Here is a 24,122-nt window from a genome sequence, read left to right on the forward strand (position 1 = left end):
GGACAAGTTGCAGTTTTTCGTAGCACCATTTATTTTGTCGTATAATGTACTGGGAAACGGGAAAAAAAATATTTGTGGGGTAGAAAATGAAAAAAACAGCGATTCCGCCATGGTTTTTTGCGCGCCATTTTTACGGAATTCACTGTACAATTAAAACAACATGTTAATTTTATTCTATGGCTCAATACGATTATGGCGATACCAAATATGTGTGGGTTTTTCTATATTTTACTACTTTTACAAGTAAAAACCTAAGTGTAAAAAAGAACATTTATTTTGTTTAAGCAAAATTCCGAGAGCCGTAACGTCTTTATTTTTCCGTCGATTAAGTGATATGAGGGCTTATTTTTTGCGGGATAAGCTGTAGTTTTTAATAATACCATTTTGGTGTAAATGTGATGGTTTGATCACTTTTTATTTCATTTTTTGCGGGAGATTAGGTGAACAAAAAATAGAGATTCTGGCGTTTACAATGGGTTTTTTTTTACGGCGTTCACCGTGCGGTTTAAATAATGATATATTGTGATAGTTCAGACTTTTACGGACGCGGCGATACCAATTATGTTTATTTATTTAATTTTTTACTATGCTCTAGGGGGAAAATGGGAAAAGGGGGGTTTTTTGAACTTTTAATTTTTTTTTTACACAAAAAAAAAACTTTATTTAACTTCAACCAGCGATCGTTAGATCGCTTGCACGATATACTGCAATACTAATGTATTGCAGTATATCGTGATTCTGACAGTCTCCTATGAAGCCCTCATAACCCGGAAGTGTCGGCTGTAACACACAGCCGACACACTCGCTCTATGGAGCGGACTCAGCCCGTTCCATATTCCCCCACCTGGCGTGCGCCGTATATATAAGGCAGATGTCGGGAAGGGGTTAAGGCTATGTTCACACAGAGTTTTTTGACGATTTTCTTTACGTGGAAACCGCGCCGCAAAACTTGTCAAAAACCGGCTGAAAATGCGGAAAAGGCGGAGGCGTCTTTTTCCTGCGAGCGGTAAAACCGTATCGCGGGAGAAAGAAGGAACATGTCCAATCTTCGGCCGTTTACGCCTCTGACCTCCGATTGACATCAATGGGAGGCAGAGAAAGCGTATTTCGCGGCGTTTTATGCCTGCTGCGCTCAATGGCCGTGGGCGAAAAACTCAGCGAAAATCGGAGTACAGGGAGAGGAAAATCTGCCTCAAACTTCCAAACGGAAAACGCGTGTGGTGCAAAACCACTTAAAAAAACCGGAGCTGATTTTTGCAGGCAGAGTGTGAACATAACGTAAAAATTAAAACATTACCGATTTCAGAATGCGAAGATGAAAAAAGAAAACAAAAAAAATCGCTGGATAACTCCGGACTATATTTATTGTTTTGTTTGGCAACTAAAAAATAAACAGAAAACGTTTAAAAATTGCCATGACCACGTGCCTGCGCTCATATACACTGACTGACACGTTTACACGACCGCAACCAAGGAACTCCCCTCCAAGTCGCACAGCCAGTCACACAAGTGCGTCACCACGCCGCGCATGCTCAGTGAGCGGAACTTGGCAGGCGTGGAGGAAATTGGCCGCGCATGCGCGTCTGGTTTTACGTGTGCACCCTGCGCATGTGCAGTGGGCCATGCCAGCCGGGACAATATTTTGAGCTGGATAAATTGTAGTAAATCCGCGGTTTTGCGGGAGATCTTGGAGTTCGCGGGCAGTGAGGGGTAAGGACGAGCGCACAGACGCGGATTGACTTGCGCCTTTTGCCTATTCATAAATTAATTTGCGCCGTCAGCAAGCGTGCGCCAGATTGTGCTGCGTGTGTTTGGTATTGTCTGCTCTAGTTTGATTGGTCTGCAGAAGTTTATTTTGTGATTTATTTGCGTGCACCTGATCTGTATATATGTATCTAGTATATAGGAAGTTTGTAACATTGTTGCAATTTGGGTATAGATACAACCCCTCTCCTGTCATCTCATGGACAACGTGGCAATAATGTCAGGTCACTGTCATCCGGAATCTTCCGAAATACACCGCTTCATTTAAAGGGGCAGTCCAAGAGAATTTTTATTTATTTAGAAAAACCTACTTCGAAATTAATGGATCCTTCTTTGCAATTTTTTGCTTTCCAAACGCTATGTTACGTGTAGACGCCATGCAAAGAGAAACTTGCCGTCCATGTGATGCTAAACACCCGTTCACATATGCCCCAAACCATGTATAATGCAGTCAGGCGACTGTCACATGTAAGGCCACAAATACTGCGTGTGTGATTTCCAGGATTAGGGTACGTTCACACGTTGCGGTTGAGAAACACATCAAAACCGGTTTAAGAACCAAATGCGTTTTAGTGCGGATTGCGCTGGTTTTGCAATGTGGTCATTGTCCGGGTGGCGTTTAACCTGCGAAAACCGTGCGGCCAATGACCACATTGCAAAATACTGCACACTACCATCACATGTGAACGAAGCCTTAGTCTGTCAGAACATTCCCTTGTGACGAGTAGTGCACCTGTGCCAGCTGTACGTGATCAGACATTCAATCTCTGTTATGTCTCCATTCAGTGAGAGCAAGCAGAGATCTTGACAATAGTGAATAATTAAAGTACAAAGTCTATTAGAAAGTTGCAGAACTTTTCATAAATTTATCTCTACTTCTATAAAACTGGGTTGCACATCACTTGATGATTGTTTAAAACTTTTTCAAGGTCTGACCTGTCCTTTCACTCCACTTTTATTTTCTTCGATGTTGTAGTTGGGGCATGCTGGGAGTTGTAGTTGTATAACCGCTGTAGCCTGTAAGTTATTTGCATCCTTGCAGTTGTATATTTGTGTGTGTGTTGTGTCCAGCACGTTCCACTTTTTCCCATTGTTATTCTTTGTGACCTGCAATCCTGCACGAGGGTTTCATCATCTTCTGTGTTCATCGTCCCTGCTCATTGGTTGCTGCTGAAATCCACGAGACCAGTCACTAGACTGGGGGCAGGGCTCTCTGTTGTGGGTAGCAGGGCACGGTGTGAGAGACTGGCAGGACATGCACATATTTGTAGTTCTACGGCGAGTATTGAGCCACAGACTGGTGTGTGATGTGTTCAGCTTTCTTGGTACATATTTGATTATTTCGTTATTGTCTTTCTCGTTCTAATAATTGTACTTTTTATTTCTTTAAGATCCAAGACCTAAATAATAAAAAAATGACTTTGTTAAAACCTCTGTTCGGGCTTGTCCAGATTTGTTAAATCCTACCCACTATGCTGCTACTGTATTTTCCATTCGCAATTCTAGACGGAAAATACTCCGCAATTCCGTTACGTGTGGACAAGTGACAGCGAGTGACAGCCAATATGGACTTTCTGCAACAAATCTGCCTTATGTGAATTAACCCTTAGGCAGTGAATTGGGACTAGGAGATTTATCATTCTAGGCAGGTTGGCCATCCCCATGGCAGACCTAGTGGCGTCCTCACTGCTGTCCTAGAAACAACTGCGCAGAAGAGCAACATTTTTCTTGTAATCTAATAAATTGTAATCATACGTTTGCTATTTAAAGAGGCTCTGTCACCAGATTTTGCAACCCCTATCTGCTATTGCAGCAGATCGGCGCTGCAATGTAGATTACAGTAACGTTTTTATTTTTAAAAAACGAGCATTTTTGGCCAAGTTATGACCATTTTTGTATTTATGCAAATGAGGCTTGCAAAAGTCCAAGTGGGTGTGTTTAAAAGTAAAAGTCCAACTGGGCGTGTATTATGTGCGTACATCGGGGCGTTTTTACTACTTTTACTAGCTGGGCGCTCTGACGAGAAGTATCATCCACTTCTCTTCAGAACGCCCAGCTTCTGGCAGTGCAGACACAGCGTGTTCTCGAGAGATCACGCTGTGACGTCACTCACAGGTCCTGCATCGTGTCAGACGAGCGAGGACATCGGCACCAGAGGCTACAGATGATTCTGCAGCAGCATCGGCGTTAGCAGGTAAGTCGATGTAGCTACTTACCTGCAAACGCTGATGCTGCTGCAGAATTAACTGTAGCCTCTGGTGCCGATGTGTCCTCGCTCGTCTGACACGATGCAGGACCTGTGAGTGACGACACAGTGTGATCTCTCGAGAACATGCTGTGCACTGCCAGAAGCTGGGCGTTCTGAAGAGAAGTGGATGATACTTCTCATCAGAGCGCCCAGCTAGTAAAAGTAGTAAACACGCCCCGATGTACGCACATAATACACGCCCCGATGTACGCACATAATACACACCCAGTTGGACTTTTACTTTTAAACACACCCACTTGGACTTTTGCAAGCCTCATTTGCATAACTACAAAAATGGTCATAACTTGGCCAAAAATGCTCGTTTTTTAAAAATAAAAACGTTACTGTAATCTACATTGCAGCGCCGATCTGCTGTAATAGCAGATAGGGGCTGCAAAATCTGGTGACAGCCTCTTTAATGTTGTAAACCACCAGGGGTTAGTTTTGCACTGGGGACATAGCTATACGATAACCCTTTATGGACCCCTGTTAAACAAAACTTGACACAAAATTTCCATGTGATCAATGGTGACATTCTGTCAACAGAAAATTCACCCGATTTCCTGTCTACGGGGGGCTGGTGGTTTCTGATGGCCAGTACTTTTATAGACTTTAAGGGTGTGTTGTTGTGTAAAACTCTGTGACTACTAATGCTGCTTCCATTCTACCTTAGCAAAATGTTGTGCCGGGCTGCGCTGAGTTGTCGGGGCCACACCCATGGGCGATCGCTTTTTTCCCGCGTTCGGACTACAGTATCTTCTCATTTGAAATGTAAGTAGCTTTTTGCTTTTTTACTACTTTGGCTGTAGATTTTGTTTTCCTGTTCTTTATGTGGAGCAGTGAATGAAGTTGCACATTAAATATTACCGGCACCCCAATTCTCGAGACATCAGAGCTGCTGGATTCGATCACTAAGATCAGTTCTCCCTGTAGTTAGTTGTTGTAGTGCCCCCACCCTTAAAGGAATTTTACTTTAGGACAAGCCAACAATTTTTTTTATAGTTTGTGGGTTTCGACCGATGGGGCCCCCACAATCCTCGGCGCATCGACTTAATTGTTTGCACAGGCACAGCGGGTCCTACATACTTGTGGGTGGGCCTGGTCCTGCAGCTTCTTCCCGTTCACTTATATAAAAATTGATGCCGAACGTTTACAATTAACACCGTTTTTTGGGTATAACCGATTCATTTTAATTTACAATACTTTTATTGTTGAGCAGTTTGTGTGTTTTATACCTGGTGTACACTGAATATGCCATAAATGTCTGATAGGTCCCCCACCTATTGGAAGAATGTGACTTCCATAAACTGTGTGGCCATCCCCTCTATTCAGTCTACAGATGCATGTGGCCGCTGCCTTGTCTGGCCGATCAGGGGTCAGGGTACCTCCATTTTCCCCATAGGTCAATCACCTGTCTCCTCCCCTGACAAATCTGTGTTGGTAAATCCCTGTATTCCTCATGAAATAACATTTCTGGAGCATCTTTTCTTACAACTCAGTATTGTGCCATTTCCTCTGTTACTCTTACTGGAATTGTATGAATAAATTGATAACTTGGTGTCACCATTCCCCTTGTCAAATGGGCGTGTCCCTACACAGTCTCACTCTGTCAGCACTGATTGGACAGTGGCAGTCTGTGTAGGGACACACCCCCAACTGGTCACACCCAGTTCTCAATTTATTTATACATTTTTAGGAGGAATAAGAGAGGAATGGCACAAAGCAAAGTTAAGAAAAGATGCTCCAGAATTGCTATATTATGAGGGATGTAAGTATTTACTAAATCAGACGTGTCGGGAGAGGTGACAGGTTCTCTTTAAGGCTCATTTACAGTTAATCACAATGGTTACACTTTGTAGATTTCCAAGCTTTAGGAAACCCCTGTAAGACCTGCTGTCTATTACTAAAGTGACAGTCCGGCTGCACGCCTATGACAGCTTACCAAATAGATGTAGAATGGGGAGAGCGATCTGATCACCAGGGCCGCTTTTTTTAGTCGCCATGTAGGGTTGCCACCTCTTCCACCGAATAATACTGGTTGGATAAAAAGAGGATGTGATCTCGGCGGTGCGGCTTCACACGCCGACTATTATCTAATATCTTTGGGGTTCAGGGTCGTGAAGGGGTTAATACCAACATCTCTGGTGGTCTAGGACAGTTAGGAGTTAATGTCCGCGTCGCTGCTGGGATTTGTTCCTAATCTTTATGGATCAACTATTATTTGACTGTACAATAAGTGATATAGGGAAGAAGTTGCTGGTTGGCTGATGGGTGTTGTAGTTCTAATTGGTTCTTATTGCAGATGTTCCAGCCTCCGTCACTGCTCAACATCATGCAAGACAATGGAGCAACATTCCTTTTATGACCATGCCGCTTATCCGCTCGCATGGGAAGCCGTTTGTGCACCGCAGCGAGCTAAAGCATGCCAAGCGTATTGTGGTAAAGCTTGGCAGCGCCGTGGTGACGCGAGGCGATGAGTGTGGGTTAGCACTGGGTCGGTTGGCATCCATCGTGGAGCAGGTGAGTAACGTTGGCACTGTGTGTGACCTGTCTGGATGTCTTACATGGAGAGTGGTTGAAGAAAGTTGATTTGGACTTGCTGCAGATTTTGACTAATCGATCATAAAACTTATATCATGATAACCAGAGCAAATACTAAAGATTATAATATAAAAGGTGACATCATTTTGGGGTGTAGGCAATGTAGACTATAGATGGCCACCCATATTGTGTCATTGTCGGGTTACATAGGGGCAGACCAGCTGTCTACCCAACGTCAGGCGTCCTATTAGGTCTGTAAAGCTCGATCATCAAATCTCCAGCCCAAGCCAAAGCGTCACAGCACCTCTTCTCATATCTTAATATCTGTGGGGGGATTTTGCTCAAGTGCCAGGTACAATACGTGTCTTACCATCACTCTGCAGAGGTGCTGTGTACACAATAGTGAAAATTAAATGGTCTTGTCATATATTCTGAACATGCATCACAACTCTGGTGTGAACAGAGCCTTACCTGGATGTACTATTCTTCTCTTGCAGGTGTCCGTACTACAGAACCAAGGTCGGGAAATGATGATTGTGACCAGTGGGGCTGTGGCATTTGGGAAACAGCGTCTTCGCCATGAAATCCTTTTGTCGCAGAGTGTGAGGCAAGCGTTGCATTCCGGGCAAAACCAGCTTAAAGACATGGTGAGCGAAACAGTCCTGTATCCATTCATGGCAAATAAAGCAAATGTGAGTTCTAATTGCCATTTTTTTAATCTTTTTCATCTGTTCAGCAAGTTCCGGTCCTGGAGGCGCGAGCCTGTGCGGCGGCTGGCCAGAGCGGACTTATGGCACTCTATGAAGCCATGTTTACCCAGTACAGCATTTGTGCGGCCCAGGTAAGTGGTGTCAGAGTTAGGGGTAGTTAACAGAGTATTTCGGCATTTTTTTTTTACGTGGAAACCGCGTCGGAAACGGCACCAAAGAATGCCCGAAATTGCTTCCCATTGATTTCAATGAGAGGCGGAGGCGTTTTTTTTTCCCGCTCGCAGGATAAAGAAGAGACATGCCCTCTCTTCGGGCGTTTCCGTCTCTGACCTCCCAACGACATCAATGAGGGGCAGAGATCGCGTTTTCCGCGGCGGTTTTTGCCCACGGCGCTCAATGGCAGCGGGTGAAAAATGCCTGTGAAAAACTTGGCAAATGTTCTGTCGGCAGGTCGATATTATAAATTCCTCACTCCTCACAGTGATTGATGGCTGCCTTGTATACAGCCAGATACACAGCAGCCTGGTGAGGGGAACGGGGGTGCTCTTTAACTATGAGAGTGCTCTATTATTTTCCAGTTTTAAGTCGTTTGGATTATTAGTGCAGCGGGCCCATCTCCATACTCTACTGTCCCCACTTTCAGGAATTGCATAAAAACTCAATCAGACCCCGAACAAGTGGGATGGATCCAGTACATGCAGGGAATTCAGCTGTTGTCTTGTCAGTCTGTCAGCAGGATGCTGTTTGCAGCAGCCTGTATTCAGCTTAAGATACAGACAGTCTTCTATAATCATGTGGCTACTGTACTGTTTGGGAAGCAGTTTCTCTGTTATTGGATTGCTTCCTTTTGTATATGGAGAATTGTTCTAATAGAATTATTGTAGGGAATTGTTCTACGTGCATGTGTTGGTTCACTGACCGTCACCTTAGTTAAAGACAGTTTAAAAAATTTAGACTATATTTAATTTTTAACTTTGCTCTTATTGTTGCACTTGTGCAGACCTTGTCCTTATTGGAAAGCCGACTTCTCAAGCATCATAATCAGACCTTTGTTTTATTACCCTCCTCTACTGCAGACGAATATGTGATATTTATATTACCATTCTGGCCATGTGATTTCACCTGAAAAGACCCGTTGGCGAGGGAGGTGACTTGGCTCGGTAAATAGAATGGTGTGAAATTTAAGCCTGGGCTTATTGCCATCAGTTGGGTCATGTGTGCTAGGGTATAGTTCACTGACTTAACTACTTAAGGTCAGACTAAGCCAATTTTGGCCTTGAGGGCCCGAGTCATTTTTGGAATTTTTTTCTTCTCTTTGCATCCCAGCGTTCAGAACTTCAATTCTTTTTTGTTCGACTTATCTGTATCAGGCTTTGTTATTTTGCGGGACGAGTTTTACTTTAAGTGCCATTTTTTGGGTAGATATACATTAGCGTTTTATTTAACTTTTTATTTGGAAAAAAGTACTAAAAAAAAAAAAGTTCCGCTGCAGCTGTGTTTATTATTATTTTGTTTTTTTTTCCCATAGGACTATTTTATATGTCGGTATAGTAGCTTGGGTACTAGTAGTACCCTAACAGGGAATATGGTCACAGTCCTGGGGTCCTTCAATGGACGCTCAGCTGTCTGTCCTTATTTGGTATGTCCCTTGATCGCGGCAGAGGGAATCCCTGTGACACGATCAAAGGGGTTCCCTCCTCAGTTTTTTCTTTTGAATGTCATGATCCGCATTGATCGCTGCATTCAAAGGGTTAACAGCAGCAATCAGAGGTTTCTTTGATCTAAGCCGTTATATCAGGGTTGCAGCTGTGTTACAGCCGTTGCCCCGCTCCCGATTGCATGGGCACATTTGCTGCGCCGGCGCGATCAGCATGAGTATGCTAGTCATGAAGCGGTATTGTCCTGCCGCTCATGACGAGCATACTCTTCCACCGTCCTCAACCAGTTAAAGGGATCCTAAAACTTTTTTTTTATAAGTAATGATTTTTAGTCCTAAAATTTGAAGTCCCTTTCTAATATAAATCTGCTTGCTATTTTGCACCGTTCTCCATTCTTCTAAATATATCGAGCAATGTAAACTATAGATTTTTTTCATTCTGATTGTCATGGTTACGTCTTCTCCTCCAGTATATACTAATAAGTAAATAGACTATATTATGTGCGAAGGTTTGCAAGTATGCAGATGTCAGGACCTATCAACCAGAATGAAAACATCCATTGTCTATACTTCTATCTGCAGTTTATACCTGATTTTGTTATTTTCTCTTAGATCTTGGTCACAAACCTGGATTTTCATGATGAGCAGAAAAGACGGAATTTAAATGGCACCTTACATGAGTTACTAAGGATGAACATTGTGCCAATTATTAATACCAACGATGCTGTTGTTCCTCCTCCAGAACCAAACAGTGATCTGCAGGGGGTAAATGTGGGTGAAGTATTTCTGTGGGTTGCGGCTGCATTCAGATTTGCTGTAGTGCTAGTGCATGGCTGACTAACACGTGAGTGCTGAAGACTGGGAACGTAGGTGATGTATACATACAGCCAAGGGCCATTATATAATACAGTATAATGTACAGGACGTGTCTGGCATAAAACGCCATTCTCCTGATCGCACGTTGATGGCGTAGCCTTGTAATATCCATCAATGCAAGGCTGGCTATACATGGGAATTTGCTGCATTGGCAGACCGTTGTCCGCTTTGTGCTGCCAGGAAGATTTACTGGATCTTGGCAGTAGAATCTAATCTGCAAACTAACTACTATGCTTCATGTGTACGATTCATTCTTCAAAGGAGATGCTCACGGATCGATAGTACAGCGATCATGGAAAAGTATGGGCACATGCTGGACCTCTGTGTGCTTTGGATTCTATACATTGCTCGGAGGAATCTCTAGGGGCCTCCGTCACAGATCCGGCCGAGATTACCGGAGATTATAGCGCATAATGCTGCGCTATTGTCTCCGGTAAAACCACGGACACCCTGAAGGAAAGCTGACGGAACCCATTAAAGTCAATGGGTTCCGTCGGCCGCAGGTGGTGTTTATCGTGCACGTTCCTTCCGGCATTCCGTTGTGCTCCTCTGAGCAGAACGGAATGTAACAACGCAAGTGTGAACATAGCCCAATACGTAGCTATATGGATCCTGTGCACCACTGTACAGGGACTTTGTGAGGCCTTATATCTAAAGTCAAAAATTAATACTCAACATCTTACTAAAGAATTTATACATGCAAATCAATGGCGGTATTTCAGCTTGACCCTCTTGATCGCAAATGATCGTGTATTGCCTGTGGGCATCTCCTCTGACCTTCATTTACAAGTTGTGCAATGTTTCTTTTTCAACCATCTTCCACGCTGCTGGCTTCTCGCGCTTCATGTGATCTGTTCCCTCTTTATATCCAGTCTGTTCTCTCATTTGGTACAGGTCGTCTCTGCTGACTTTGGTTTATTTCACAGGTGATCAGTATCAAGGACAATGACAGCCTGGCAGCGCGACTAGCTGTTGAAATGAAAGCGGATTTAATCATCGTCCTGTCCGATGTGGAAGGTAATAGGATTATATAACGGTATTTTGTGCCAACGTTCTACAGTGATAACCGGACTTGACCCCATTTATTTGCCGTAATGTTCTCCTATCGTAAGCCAAGTCATTCTAAAACTTTCTAGGACTAGGAGTCAACCACAACAACTGAGCGTTAGCAATGCTGGTGTTGCGCCATCAGCTGATGAGCTGGTTACAATGGTAGCTGTCGAAGGGTTTGGATATATTCGGCGACAAGTGAACAGTCAGTCCTTGAAGTTGATGTGCTGGAAGCAGGAAAAATGGGCAACTGTAATGATCTGAGCGACTGTGACAAGGGTCAGGGCATCTCTAAATGTTCGGTCTTGTGGGGTGTTCCCGGTATGGAGTGGTTAGTAACTACCAAACGTGGTCCAAGGAAGGACAACTGGCGAAGCAGCAACAGGGTCATGGGCGCCCAAACTCATTGATGTGAATGGGGAGGGATGGCTAGCCCTTCTTGTCCAATCCCGTAATTTTAACTAGCACAAATTGCTAAAAGAGTTACTGCTGGCTATGATTGATAGGTGTCAGAACACGCAGAGCATCGCAGCTTTAATATATTTGGGGCAGTGTAGCGGCACATGGGGCTGGGTAGCTGCAGAGTGCCCATACTGACCCCTGTCCAGAGCCAAAAGTGCTTACAATGGGCATGTGGGCATCAGAACTTGGCCATGCAGCAAGGGAAGGAGGTACCTGGTCTGATCAATCACGTTTTCTTTTACATGTGGACGGCCGGGTGCGTGTGCGTCACTTACCTGGGGAAGAGATGGCACCAGGATGCTCTATGGGAAGAAAACAAGCCGGCGGCGGCAGTGTGATACTCTGGACAATATTCTGCTAGGAAACCTTCAGTCCTGGCATTTATGAGGGTGTGACACCTACCACTTACCCAAACATTGTTGCAGACAAGTATACCCCTTTATGGCAGTGATATTCCCTAATGGTAGCGGCCTCTCTTAGCAGGATAATGCCCCTGCCACACTTGTTCAGGAATGGTTTGAGGAACATGACCAAGAGCTCAAGGTGTTGACTTGGCCTCCAAATTCCCCAGATCTCAATCCGAGATGGCTAAACATTGTCACGTCTCCTGACATGTCTGGTTTTAGTACATAATTATATTCCGTTCCTCTGTTATTCCTCGAAAAAAATTGACAATTGGGTGTTACCATTTGGGGGGGGGGGTGTCCTTGTAAAGATTGACATTGTCCAATCAGTGCTAACAGTGAGGCTGTAGGGACTCACCTCTTTGACAGCAGGAATGGTAATGCCCAGTTGTCCATTTATTTATACATTTCCAGAAGGAATAACAGAGGAATGGCACAACTACGAAAATATGCTCCAGAATTGTAATTTCATGGGGAATACAAATACTTACTAAAATAGACATGTCAGGAGAGGTGAATGGTCCCCTTTTTAGTTATCATTATACCCAAAATCAGTCCATTTACTCTTCTCACATTCAAGAGTTTTGGCTCTCGCCTCCTAGCGCGTGGGTTGATGGCCGTGAGAGAACATTCAGATCCGTCGTTTTTCCTCAGTTGCTTCTAAATTGAGTTTTTTGGATTCTAGATAAAACCAGTCTACTCCATTATGGAAGAAGAGTAGGGCTCGAAAGCATTTTCATTGACCATCGTGGGTTCTCTTTGCTTGCAGGACTTTTTGACAGCCCGCCTGGGTCTGATGATTCCAAACTCATTGACATTTTTTATCCGGGAGACCAGCAGTCGGTGACATTTGGGAACAAATCAAGAGTTGGTATGGGAGGCATGGAGGCCAAGGTACTTTTTATTTTTATTTTTTTTCTTGAGGTATTTTGGTGTTGTGGTCAGAAACATTTGGCAATTTGATCATTTAGCTGAGGTCATGTGGACTGGCAGTGGGTATGAAGAGAAGTAGATGCTCATGGCAACCAATCAGATTCCACCTCTCATTTTTCAGAGGCCCTTTGGAGCATTGACCTGATTGGTTGCCATAAACAACTACTTTTTTTTACTTTGCACAAGTTTTAACCCCTTTAGGACGCAGCCTGTTTTGGCTTTGTGGACACAGATGATTTTTTCAAATCTGACGTGTCGCTTTATGTTGTAATTACTTTGGAATGCTTTTAGCTATCCAAGCGATTCTGAGACTGTTTTCTCGTGACATATTGTACTTTGTTAGGGAAAAAATTTGGTCGATTTAAATTCAATATTTATTTGTGAAAAACTTCAAATTTTAGCAAAAAATTAGCATTTTTCTAAATTTAAATGTATCTACTTGTAAAACAGATAGTAATACCACACAAAATAGTTACTAGTTTACATCCCCCATATGTCTACTTTGTTTACATAATTTTTTTCCACATCCTTTTATTTTTCTAGGACGTTACAAGGCTTAGAACTTTAGCAGCAATTTCTCACATATTCAAGAAAGTTTCAAAAGGCTATTTTTTTCAGGGACCAGTTCAGTTGTGAAGTGGCTTTGAGGGCCTTATATATTAGAAAGTTCCCATAACCCCACTTTGAAAACTGCACCCCTCAAAGTATTCAAAACCGCATTCAGAAAGTATTTGAACCCTTTAGGCGTTTCACAGGAATTGAAGCAATGTAGAGGTAAAATTTACAAATTTCATTTTTTTTGCTGAAATTCATTTGTAATCCATTTTTTTTTCTGTAACACAGAAGGTTTTACCAGAGAAACGCAACTCAATATTTATTGCCCAGATTCTGCAGTTTTTAGAAATATCCCACATGTGGCCCAAGTGTCCTAATGGACTGAAACACAGGCACACAGGCCGCAGAAGCAAAGGAGCACCTAGAGGATTTTGGGGCCTCCTTTTTTTTTTTTTTTTTTTTTTTTTTTTTTTTTTTTTTTTTTTTAGGAATATATTTTAGGCACTATGGCAGGTTTGAAGAGGTCTTGTGGTGCCGAAACAGTCGAAGCCCCCAGATAGTGTCCCCATTTTGGAAACGACATCCCTCAAGGCGTTTTCTAGGGGTATAGTGAGCATTTTGACCACACAGTTGTTGTTTTTTTGCAGAATTTAGTGGAATTAGTCTGTAAAGATTAAAATCTACTTTTTTTTTCTGCTAAAACATAGAATTTTTTCATTTTTAGTAATAAAGGAGAAAAAGCACCACAACATTGGTAAAGCAATTTCTCCCGATTACGGCAATACCCCATATGTGGTCATAAACTGATGTTTGTACCCACGGCAGGGCTCAGAAGGGAAGGAGCGCCTTTTGGATTTTGGAGCGCAGATTTTGCTGGAATAGTTCTCGGTGCCATGTTGCGTTTGCGCCCTGGAGGGACCAAAACAGCGGAAACACCCCCCCCCCCCCCCAAAAGTGACCCCATTTGTCACATTTCCCATGAGGAAAATTTGGGAGGAGACCAATGTGCAAAGTAATTCTGCAGTAATTGTAGGTGCGGGGGAGAGAACTCCTAAAGTTTAGTGACAAAACAAAAAAGTATTTCTATTCATTTCAAGTTGAGTGTCTAGATTATTTTTGTATTTATTTTTTTTTTTTTTTATAGGTGAAGGCTGCACTTTGGGCTCTTCAAGGTGGCACCTCTGTCGTGATTGCCAATGGAACTCATCCAAAAATATCTGGCCATGTAATCAGTGATATTGTAGAAGGGAAAAAAGTTGGAACGTTCTTTTCAGAAGTAAAACCTGCTGGTGAGTTCAATAATATAATAACGTTAAAGGGGTTGCACAGGATTAGAAAAACATAGCTGCTTTCTTCCGAAAACAGCGCCAACACCTGTCCACAGACTGTGTGTAGTATTGCAGCTTAGCCTCAATCACTTCAGTGGAGCTGAGCTGCAATACCAGACCCAGCCCAGGGACAGATGTGGAGCTGTTTCTGGAAGAAAGCATCTAGGTTTTTCTAATCCTGTACAACCCTTTTAATGTGCAAGTCCAGCGTCTGGCATTGCTGTACCGTGTGTGAAATGTATAAGTGTGTCTCTAAAGTATGAACTCCTCTGACTTCTGCCATAAAATTCTGGGTTATTCCTGATCCTTCCAGGGCCGACTGTGGAGCAGCAGGCTGAAATGGCCCGGTCAGGCGGAAGGACTCTGGCAGCACTGGACCCGGAGCAGGTGATGAAAATATAATATTAAAATTCTTTGTACTGTCCCTTTTTAAAAGCGTATTCTATCCTCAGACATGTATGGCATATCCAGCTATGAGACCCGCATCTATTTCTAGAACGGGTCCCCCTAACTCCTGTCCTACCTTGTCCAGCTCCTGCTGCTTCCTGGCCACTGATTGAGGCCCTCCTTGCACACGACCGTGCCTGTAATCATGGTACGTGATTATGGGCGCGGATAGCTGCCAGCAAATGCGTGACGTGCTCCCATTCTAAAGTATGGGAGCACTGTCCGTAAAATTAAAAAATAGGACATGTCCTATCTTTTGCGGAGGCTTTCTACGGCCCGGACACCTTCCCGTAAGTATACGGGAAGGTGTCTGTGGGCAATAGAAGTGAATTACGGTCCAGGTAGTCACGAATATGGAAGCAGCCTAGCACGCTGAGCTATGCCGTTTCCCTAACTCCCATTCACTTCTATGGGAGAACCGGAAACAGCGTATCAAAACGCACTTGGCTGCTCGGATAACCCAGCCACCTCGTAAGTCAGTGGCCAGAGCCCAGCAACAGTGGGAGAAGGCAGGATGGGGGTCAAGGGGCCCCGTTCTAGAGGTAAGTGTGGGACCTGCATCTATCATAAATTTATGGGGATGGGGATAACCCATTTTTAAAAAGTGTGTAAGTAGGACCTGGCTGGGCCATTGGTAACTGGGCAGTAGGCAGTGAATATTCTTACATCAAGCAGTAAGGCCATATTGCTATTATCCTACTTTTTTTTTTTTTTTTTTTTATCTTGACACTATTTTGAGAATACGAAGTTGTTCACGGAGCCGATTGAACTTCATGTTGGATAATATAAAAAAAAATGTGCTAATGTTTTCTCCTTTCCCACAACAGAGGGCAGAAATCATTTATCACCTTGCGGATTTACTGACTGATCACAGAGATGAGATTCTTGCTGCAAACAGGAAGGATATGGAAGAAGCAGAGGAAAAAGGTAAATTATTTCCAAATATCCAATTTTACACTTGATATGTGGAAATGTAGAGCCTAACATTGGTAAGCAAAAAAAATAATTTGAATTTAACATTGAGCAAAAAGGGGTATGCACATACTAAAATAGTAGCATTGGATTTGCATTTAAAGGGGTTGTATGAGATTAGAAGAAAGGTTCTGTTTCTTTCCACAAACAGCGCCACTCTAGCCCATAGGCTGCGTCTGGTATTGCAACTCAGCCATATACAACTTAATGGGACAGAGCTGCAATACCAGACACAGCCCATGGACAAGAGTGGCGCTGTTTCTATGGAAAAATTGCAGACTTTTTTTTTGTTTTTTTTTAAAAAAATCTTTCCTGTGGTGGCTCTTCACTGAGATCTACGGGGTATATTTTCTCTTCTTGATAAAATGTATTAATATTTGTGAAATGGGCTTTTAGTTTTTAATATTGGTTGCATTTATTTTATTTTTTTTGTAGGAAGACTGGCACTTCCGCTATTGAAAAGATTAAGCCTATCAACAGCAAAACTGAACAGCTTGGCCATAGGACTCCGACAGATAGCTGTCTCCTCCCAGGACAGCGTGGGACGCGTTATACGTAGAACACGAATCGCCAAGGAACTAGAGCTGGAACAAATTACTGTTCCTATAGGAGTCCTGCTTGTTATTTTTGAGTCTCGGCCAGACTGCCTTCCCCAGGTACTTTAATGTTCGATGAATTATATATTTCTATCTTGTGAAATTTTATTTGGTCCAAAATTCTGTCATCCTAACATATTTAACAATTGGTGCTCCATTTTTAAGATACAGATCTCAGAATAGACAAAGAGTTAAATGGTAACATTCTCTCTGCCTGCAGCCACCACTAGGGGGAGCTCACTGCATGTTGTGTTATTATTGAGTTTAATGACTGTCCAGTACATACATATCCAGATGCCAGAAGATTTCCCCTATATGTGGTAAATTGTTCTTCTTCTTTCTTGCCTTGTGCCGTTCTTATCAGGTTTCTGCATTGGCTATAGCCAGTGGCAATGGTTTGTTGTTAAAAGGAGGAAAAGAGGCGTTTAATAGCAACCAGATGCTGTACCGGCTCACCCAAGAGGCCCTGTCTATCCACGGAGTAAAGGATGCCATCCAGCTGGTACATTCTCTTCCCTTTTTTTTTTTTTTTCTTTCTTATTAATGTGATGTCATTGAAAATATTTTTGTATAATGTTGAGGATTTAGTTAGGCGGATATACGGCACGTGAGGGTCTGCAGGAGACCCAGGGTGCATAGGAGGGACCAACACTACCGCCTCCTAGTGGCATGGTCCGTTATCCACTAGGGGTTTTTCAGCACTTTAAAGTAGGGTTGTATGGGCCTAAACTCTAAAAATAATAAACGTCAGTCCCTGTTTTGGAATCTTGTGTGATGTCATGTACTGTCGCAGCCCAACGCTGCTGCAAGACGTGACATTACCATAGATTAAATATCATGCAGGATTCCTGGAAAAACCCCCCCCCCCCCCCCCTTTGGGGTAGGGACACACGTAGTGTAAACACTGAATTATTTTATTGCAGAAAATCCCCCATTGAATTCGATGGGATGCTACAACCCGCAACAAAATGGTGCAAAAATCACCCAAAAAATTATACTTACCCAGAGTTGCCTTCTCCAGTCCGGCCTCCTGGGATGATGTTTCATCCCATGTGACCGCTGCAGCCAATCACAGGATGCAGTGGTCACATGGCCTGCAACGTCATCCCAGGACTACGCACAGAAGAGAGGGAAGGGGTAAGTATGAAAGTTTTTGTGTTTGTTTTTTCCTGGCGATGCTTTCCTCAGCGGAAATTGTGGTGCGGTTTTTTGGAACGGCATTCCCTGCGGTGTTCAGGGTGGATACGCTGTGCAGCTCGACGCAAGCGTATACGCCTTGAACACGCTGTGTGCGTGTTCCTACCCTTAAAGTGATCTGCTTTAGACAACTCTTTGTGTAATAGGATATGTTGATGTAATCGAGAAGGTCCATCCCCTTATGAAGTCTACTAGTCTGAGCAGAAAGTGGCTAGAAAGAGAAGCGCTCACTATGGATTACACTGAGAACCAGTTGATTTACAAGATACACGCTGTGTGTAGTGCAGTGCATGAGGGGGTGGAGCATGACACGGATTCAAGGAAACCAAAAAACGAATTCCTTTGTCATGCTCCGCCCCCCCCCCCCCCCCATGCCCTGCATTAAGCAGAACACTATCTGTTATTTCTGGATTGTTCCTTGAAGTCCTGCTTTGAGTACACTTAGGTCAGAGAGTAAAGTCTGTGACCATATTCCTGAGATCTAGATGAACCTGTTTCTTGGTGCGATGTCATTTATTAATGTGCGGTCATTGATCTGTGTGTTGTATTACAGGTGAACACCAGAGAAGAGGTTGAGGATCTGTGCCGCCTAAATAAGATGATTGATCTGATCATCCCACGCGGCTCGTCTCAGCTGGTCAGGGACATTCAGAAAGCCGCTAAGGGAATACCCGTCATGGGCCACAGTGAGGGCATCTGTCACGTCTATGTGGACAGTGAAGCTAGTGTGGAGAAAGTCACAAGGATTGGTAAGTACAGTAGACTTTGAGCCAAAAAAGCTGCCCATACACAATAGATAAAAGTTAGCCGACTACCTGTCTATGGGGGTCTTCCGACTCTCACCCAACTAAAGATGTCGGAGGGGTGGAGAAGGAATGGTGGATTTCAACATACCCGATTCTTTGTAGAGATGGTTCTAGAGCCTTACAGCCGCTTATTCTCACGCATGCTTGGCCTAGCGTGGAGTCGTTCGGCCGATGGCTATTCCTACCGACTCCGCCACAAAACTATACAGCTGACTCAAGTGTGTGGCCAGTTATAACCCACTCCAGGAATTGAATATTTCCATTAATCTAGATGATCTGAAAATCTGGCACCTGTTTGACCCCACTGATATCTGATTAAATAAATGTTACTTTTATTGCCCTTATCTTTCTGGTACTGATGTTATGATTATGATCCTTAGTACGGGATTCAAAGTGCGAGTATCCTGCGGCCTGCAACGCTATGGAGACTCTGCTCATCCACCGCGATGTACTGCGAACTCCGCTGTTTGACCAAATCATTGACATGCTGCGAGTGGAACAGGTGATCTATGGCTCATATACATGTAGATCTATCACACAACGCTCACATATGACTACATCACTATATTTCATGGGGTTATCCAGGATATATATATATATATTCCATAAAAGTCTGGAGTGGAAATACCCCATTATTGCTATACATTTGTGTTTGATACGAAGTTCTTTGATGCATTGACTGTTGGGCCGGATTCACACGAGCATGTTCGGTCTGTGATATGTACAGTCCTCATGTCGGCCGCATTTCCCGGACCGAACACAGTGCAAGGTGTCGGGCTCCTAGCATCATTGTCTATGACGCTAGGAGTCCCTGCCTGTCCGGGAACTACTGTCCTGTACTGAAAACATGATTACAATACAGGACAGCTGTCCTGCAGCGAGGCAGGGACTCCTAGAGTCGTACATAACTATGATGCTAGGAGCCCGGCTCCCTGCACTGTGTTCGGTCCAGGAAATACTGCCGAAATACGGACCGTATATATATCACAGGCTGAACTCACTCGTGTGAATCCGGCCTTAGAAACACCACTGTTTTTGTTTGCAGCAGAGAGCACAGATTTCTCCTATAACTTAAGGGCACATACAAGAGGAGCATTGGCAGCAAACGTTCGCAGCTGTATACACTGAAGCCTATATGAGTTCCGGGCACAAGCACAACCGCGGTTTCCTAACTCCCATAGACTCCAGTAGCGATGGCTGCGCACAAATGTGGCCACATCTACATTTGCTCCTACAACTATTGTGGCTATAGCTTATCCATTTAAACTTTTTTTTAAAAAAGGTTGTCTCTTGAAGACCACCCTTTTTTAAAGGGGTTTGTACAGTCACGGACAACTGATGACCTATCCACAGGATAGGTCATCAGTATATGATCAGTGGGGATTTGACACCCGGGCCCCGCAACAATCAGCTGCTCCGGCTGCCTCCAGGCACCGGATGTCCATACCAGAAGCAGATGTCTCCAGTCACGGGTTAGCGGTGGAGCTCCAGCTCTGTTTCTCTTTAAGTGAATAGGAGCAGAGTTGCAGTTCCGGCAGCTGGAGCAGCAGATCGGTCTGTGTATCAGACCCCCACCGATCATATAATGATGACCTATCCTGTGGCTGGGCAACATCTTTAAAATGAAGCTGGCTGATTTTACCACGTCTGGCTTCTCGTACCCCTCAGTGATCCGCTATTATGGCGTAGAGAGAATCTGAATTTGACTATTCGTTGGAAATGAATGGCCGTCCACATAACGCACCTGTCTGCCAGAGTGCGAGCTGCTCTTCTAGCGGGGGACCCCCTCTGTAATAGAGTACATGGATGGTTTGTTGTTCTAAAACACACCTTTTTATATTATGAAATTTTCATATCTTGTAACTAAATTCAATTCTTATATGTGCAGGTAAAAATCCATGCCGGTCCTAAGTTTGCCTCCTACTTGACCTTTAGCCCCTCCGAGGTAAAATCCCTGAGATCAGAATATGGAGATCTGGAGTGTTGCATTGAAGTGGTGGATGGCGTTCAAGATGCCATTGAACATATCCACAAGTATGGCAGCTCTCACACTGATGCGATCGTTACTGAGAACGGTAAAGCTTCTGCCCTGATACATGCTATATACACAATAAAAATATATATAAAAAGTATATATACACAAACACGTGTTGACCTGATGTGATATAAGAAACCATGATCTCTATCATTTGACTTTACAGAAGCGACCGCAGAATATTTCCTTCAGCATGTGGACAGCGCATGTGTATTCTGGAACACCAGCACTAGATTTTCAGACGGTTACCGCTTTGGACTAGGTACGTTTTTAGATCATTAGACCTTTTATTTGCCACATAGCAGCCAATCAGAGATCCGCTTTAAATTTCTTAAAAAGGTTAGAAAAACATGGCTGCGTTCTTCCAAAAACCGCACCACGGTTGTGTCTGGTATTGCAACTCTGTTCCATTTAAGTGATTGGAGCTGAGCTGCCATACCACAAACAACCTGTGGACAAGTGTGGCACCAGTTTTGGAAGATGGCAGCCATGTTTTTTTTAATCCTAGACAACCCCTTTAAAGAGAACCTTTCACCTGCCCATACATGTTCAGCGCCATTTTTGTGTTCCTAAAGACGTTGCCTTGTTGAATCTAGTAACAAATTGAAGTACAGACAATCTGACAATACACCATAAGCTGTTAATTAGCAGCAAACTGTAAGGCTGTGTTCACACGTCAGTGTATATTTCTTTTTTTTTTTCTACAATGTTTTTAAAAATTTCGTCAAAATGTGTGATTTTGCTAAATTTTCTACAGAAATACTAAAATTGACTGACGTTTGAATACAGCTTTATAATTGTGTTACCACTACATCTAATGGCAACACTTAAAGGCTATGGACACCTTTTGGGGTCTATTGTGTTAAAAATAACGTTTGTAATATTACTTTTATTTTTGCTTTAAATGCACCGTTTCACTTCTGCAGCTTCTATGTATCACAGAACATAGAAGCTGCAGAATCACGTTCTGACGGCTCAGTGTGCAGCGGCTCCTGAGCGATCTTCTAAGTTCAGTTCTGATCAAGTCAACATAGATCCACTGACTGATTCGGCTATGAACGGGATTCTGCAGCTTCGATGTATTATGATATATAGAAGCTGCAAAAGTAAAATACTGCGTTTTCTTAAAAGTAAATGACAAAAGTTTATTTTTAACACACAAAATAAATGCATTTTATTAGAAAATAACCAAAAGGCATCCATACGGAACCCTGAGTAGGGGTAAATACTAATGACACAATGGGATATTCACACAATTAGTGTCCTTTTGGCCTCCCGTCGGGCTGGTATACGGTGGATTCCTTTTTTACCCAACTGTATGGAATAGCGCAGTCTTACACCGACTTACACTGCAAACGCAGCGTGAATAGATTCCTAATGTCAATTGATGGCTGAAGATCTTTAATTTAGTATTTTTTAATAATGATATCTTAACAGGTTTTTACCACAAACACAAGTATCCCCGATCTACATGTGTGATTTCAATGGGTCTGACCGCTGGGACCCCCAGCAATGAGAACTGGGGACTGAAAGTCCACAGAAGTGCCCCATGAGAATGGAGCGCTGGTGTGCATGCTCGACCTGCGCTCTATTCATTTCTATGGGGCTGCCGGAGACAGCGGTCCCGAAAGTCCTATAGAAATGAACGGAGCACTGGCCGAGCATGCACACCAGCGCTCCATTCTCATGGGGCACTTCAGGGAACTTCTGGTCCCCCTTAATCCTCATTGCTGGGGGATACCAGCGGTCAGGCCCACAGCAATCACACATGTAGATAACTTTTGGTCCCCTGACCCCCAGCGATCACACGTGTTTTGTGGGAAAACCTCCTCTTAAGGCTCCCTAAAGATTTTTATGTTCCTCTACTCTCCTAGGAGCGGAAGTTGGCATCAGCACAGCCAGGATTCATGCTCGGGGACCGGTGGGGATAGAGGGACTACTTACCACCAAGTGGTTACTGCGGGGGGAGAATCACGTAGTCTCCGATTTCTCTGAACAAGGCAGTATGACGTATCTACACGAGAATATTCCCGTACCACAGAGGAACAGCAGCTAGAATCCAGACCGACCTCTGCCAGTACAGACCTTATCTAGTGTCAGGGTTAACCGGACAGATCCGCAAAGTCGGAGTCCTCCTACGTGAGAAACTATGCAGAGACCCCCAGTTTATCCAGAACCTTCATCAATGCAGTGAATGTACGTTCCGGCTACCGATGATCTTACGTTCATTCTGCACAATCCTGGTATTGGTCAATGAGTAGCACTTATAATACGGTTCTTGGGAAGTTCGCGGCGTAGAGCTCCTGCTAAGTTTTTAAAGTTAAAAATTGAAGCCCATAGAGATTTCAACTTGAAATTTATTTTACATGTCTCCAAATTCCTATATTAAAATGCATTTAGTTTAACAGCGATCTGTTTATAGACCAGCTAAGAGATTACTGAAAGTCTAAATGAAGGGACAGGCGAATACAAACTAGATCCCTCAGTGCTGTACGGACATCTGAAGATACCATTTCATTGTTTTCAATTCCTAAAGTATTTTTGTTCCTTTTTTTTTTTTTGAAATTTCTAACTTTGTACAGATGGTTCTTGGTGACCGACCGGTTAAGACAGAAAATTATGAAATGTTTAATTCCACTCAATAAATTTGTCAAAAACTTTAAGGAAATGTTCTTTCTTCTATCACTGCCCTGATATATAGTAATAATGTTTGGAAGTAACATTGAAAGTTTCTTATGGGAATATGATAAGAGATGTCGACCTGATAGGGTTGTTTAATCATCTGGAGAGAGAAAACCCTCAGGCTAGGCCATCAATATCTCATTGGTGGGGGCCTGACTTTTGGCACTGCTGCCAATCAGCGCTGTGGTGGTGTCATGAGTCGGACCTCCGCCCATCGGATATCTATGGCCTATCCTAAGGATAGGCCATCAACGTTATCTCTCCAGATAACCTCTTTAAAGCACAGCTTCTCAATATTATTCTACTTGGGCCTCACCAACCAGAACACGCTGACGCCTGGTCCTCATCATTGCCCATGCTTACATTTTTGAAAATGGCTTTAATTTATCTTGGTCTCCTGAACCCAGTAAATCTTTAAAGGGCTTTCTGGGTGTTTGAAAAGTTAGCCTGACAGTAAGAAATAGATTGAAATAAAAAATAAAAAACTCGCCCCTTTGTTTGCTTGTCCTGCAGTGACGACGTTACGTACATTCATGCTGCAGCCAATTATTGGCCTTGGCGGGCTTTTGCCATGAATGCAGGCGTCACCGATGAGGCCGGTGATTGGCTGCAGCGGTTACGAGAATGTATAGCACGTCCTTGCTGCCGCAAAGTACACAAAGATCGATGGGCACCACCACAGCGGCGGGGGATTTAATAGGTGCATTTTTTTGTTACATTTCCTACGGTCAGGCTAATTTAACTCCCAAAAAACTAATTTAAAATAAGCACAGAAAAGGCGTCCATTCTGTTTCTAAATCTAGGCCTGTGCAACATATGGTCTCCTGTCAAAGTTCGATCTATAGGCAATAACACACAT

The 24,122-nt window shown here is 43.4% G+C and overlaps 1 protein-coding gene across 2 annotated transcripts; it reads left to right on the plus strand.

Moving 5' to 3' along the window:
* The first annotated feature begins 1,585 nt into the window (after nt 1-1,585).
* ALDH18A1 (aldehyde dehydrogenase 18 family member A1) lies at nt 1,586-23,249 on the plus strand. 2 transcript variants are annotated; one of them, XM_075843103.1, is made up of 18 exons: nt 1,586-1,710; nt 4,686-4,783; nt 6,315-6,532; nt 7,051-7,200; nt 7,290-7,394; nt 9,533-9,691; nt 10,723-10,813; nt 12,482-12,606; nt 14,345-14,489; nt 14,842-14,915; nt 15,803-15,902; nt 16,383-16,603; nt 16,908-17,045; nt 18,294-18,489; nt 18,927-19,048; nt 20,435-20,621; nt 20,748-20,843; nt 22,456-23,249. In XM_075843103.1, the coding sequence occupies exons 2-18, from the start codon at nt 4,690-4,692 to the stop codon at nt 22,635-22,637; spliced, it is 2,403 nt and encodes an 800-aa protein (XP_075699218.1). In that variant the 5' UTR covers nt 1,586-1,710; nt 4,686-4,689; the 3' UTR covers nt 22,638-23,249. The 2 variants fall into 2 exon arrangements, with proteins under 2 accessions (XP_075699218.1, XP_075699219.1); XM_075843104.1 differs by having other exon boundaries at nt 9,533-9,685.
* The last annotated feature ends 873 nt before the right edge of the window (nt 23,250-24,122 follow it).

Source organism: Rhinoderma darwinii, chromosome 11 (genome assembly GCF_050947455.1).
Source record: "Rhinoderma darwinii isolate aRhiDar2 chromosome 11, aRhiDar2.hap1, whole genome shotgun sequence".
Taxonomy (NCBI): domain Eukaryota; kingdom Metazoa; phylum Chordata; class Amphibia; order Anura; family Rhinodermatidae; genus Rhinoderma; species Rhinoderma darwinii.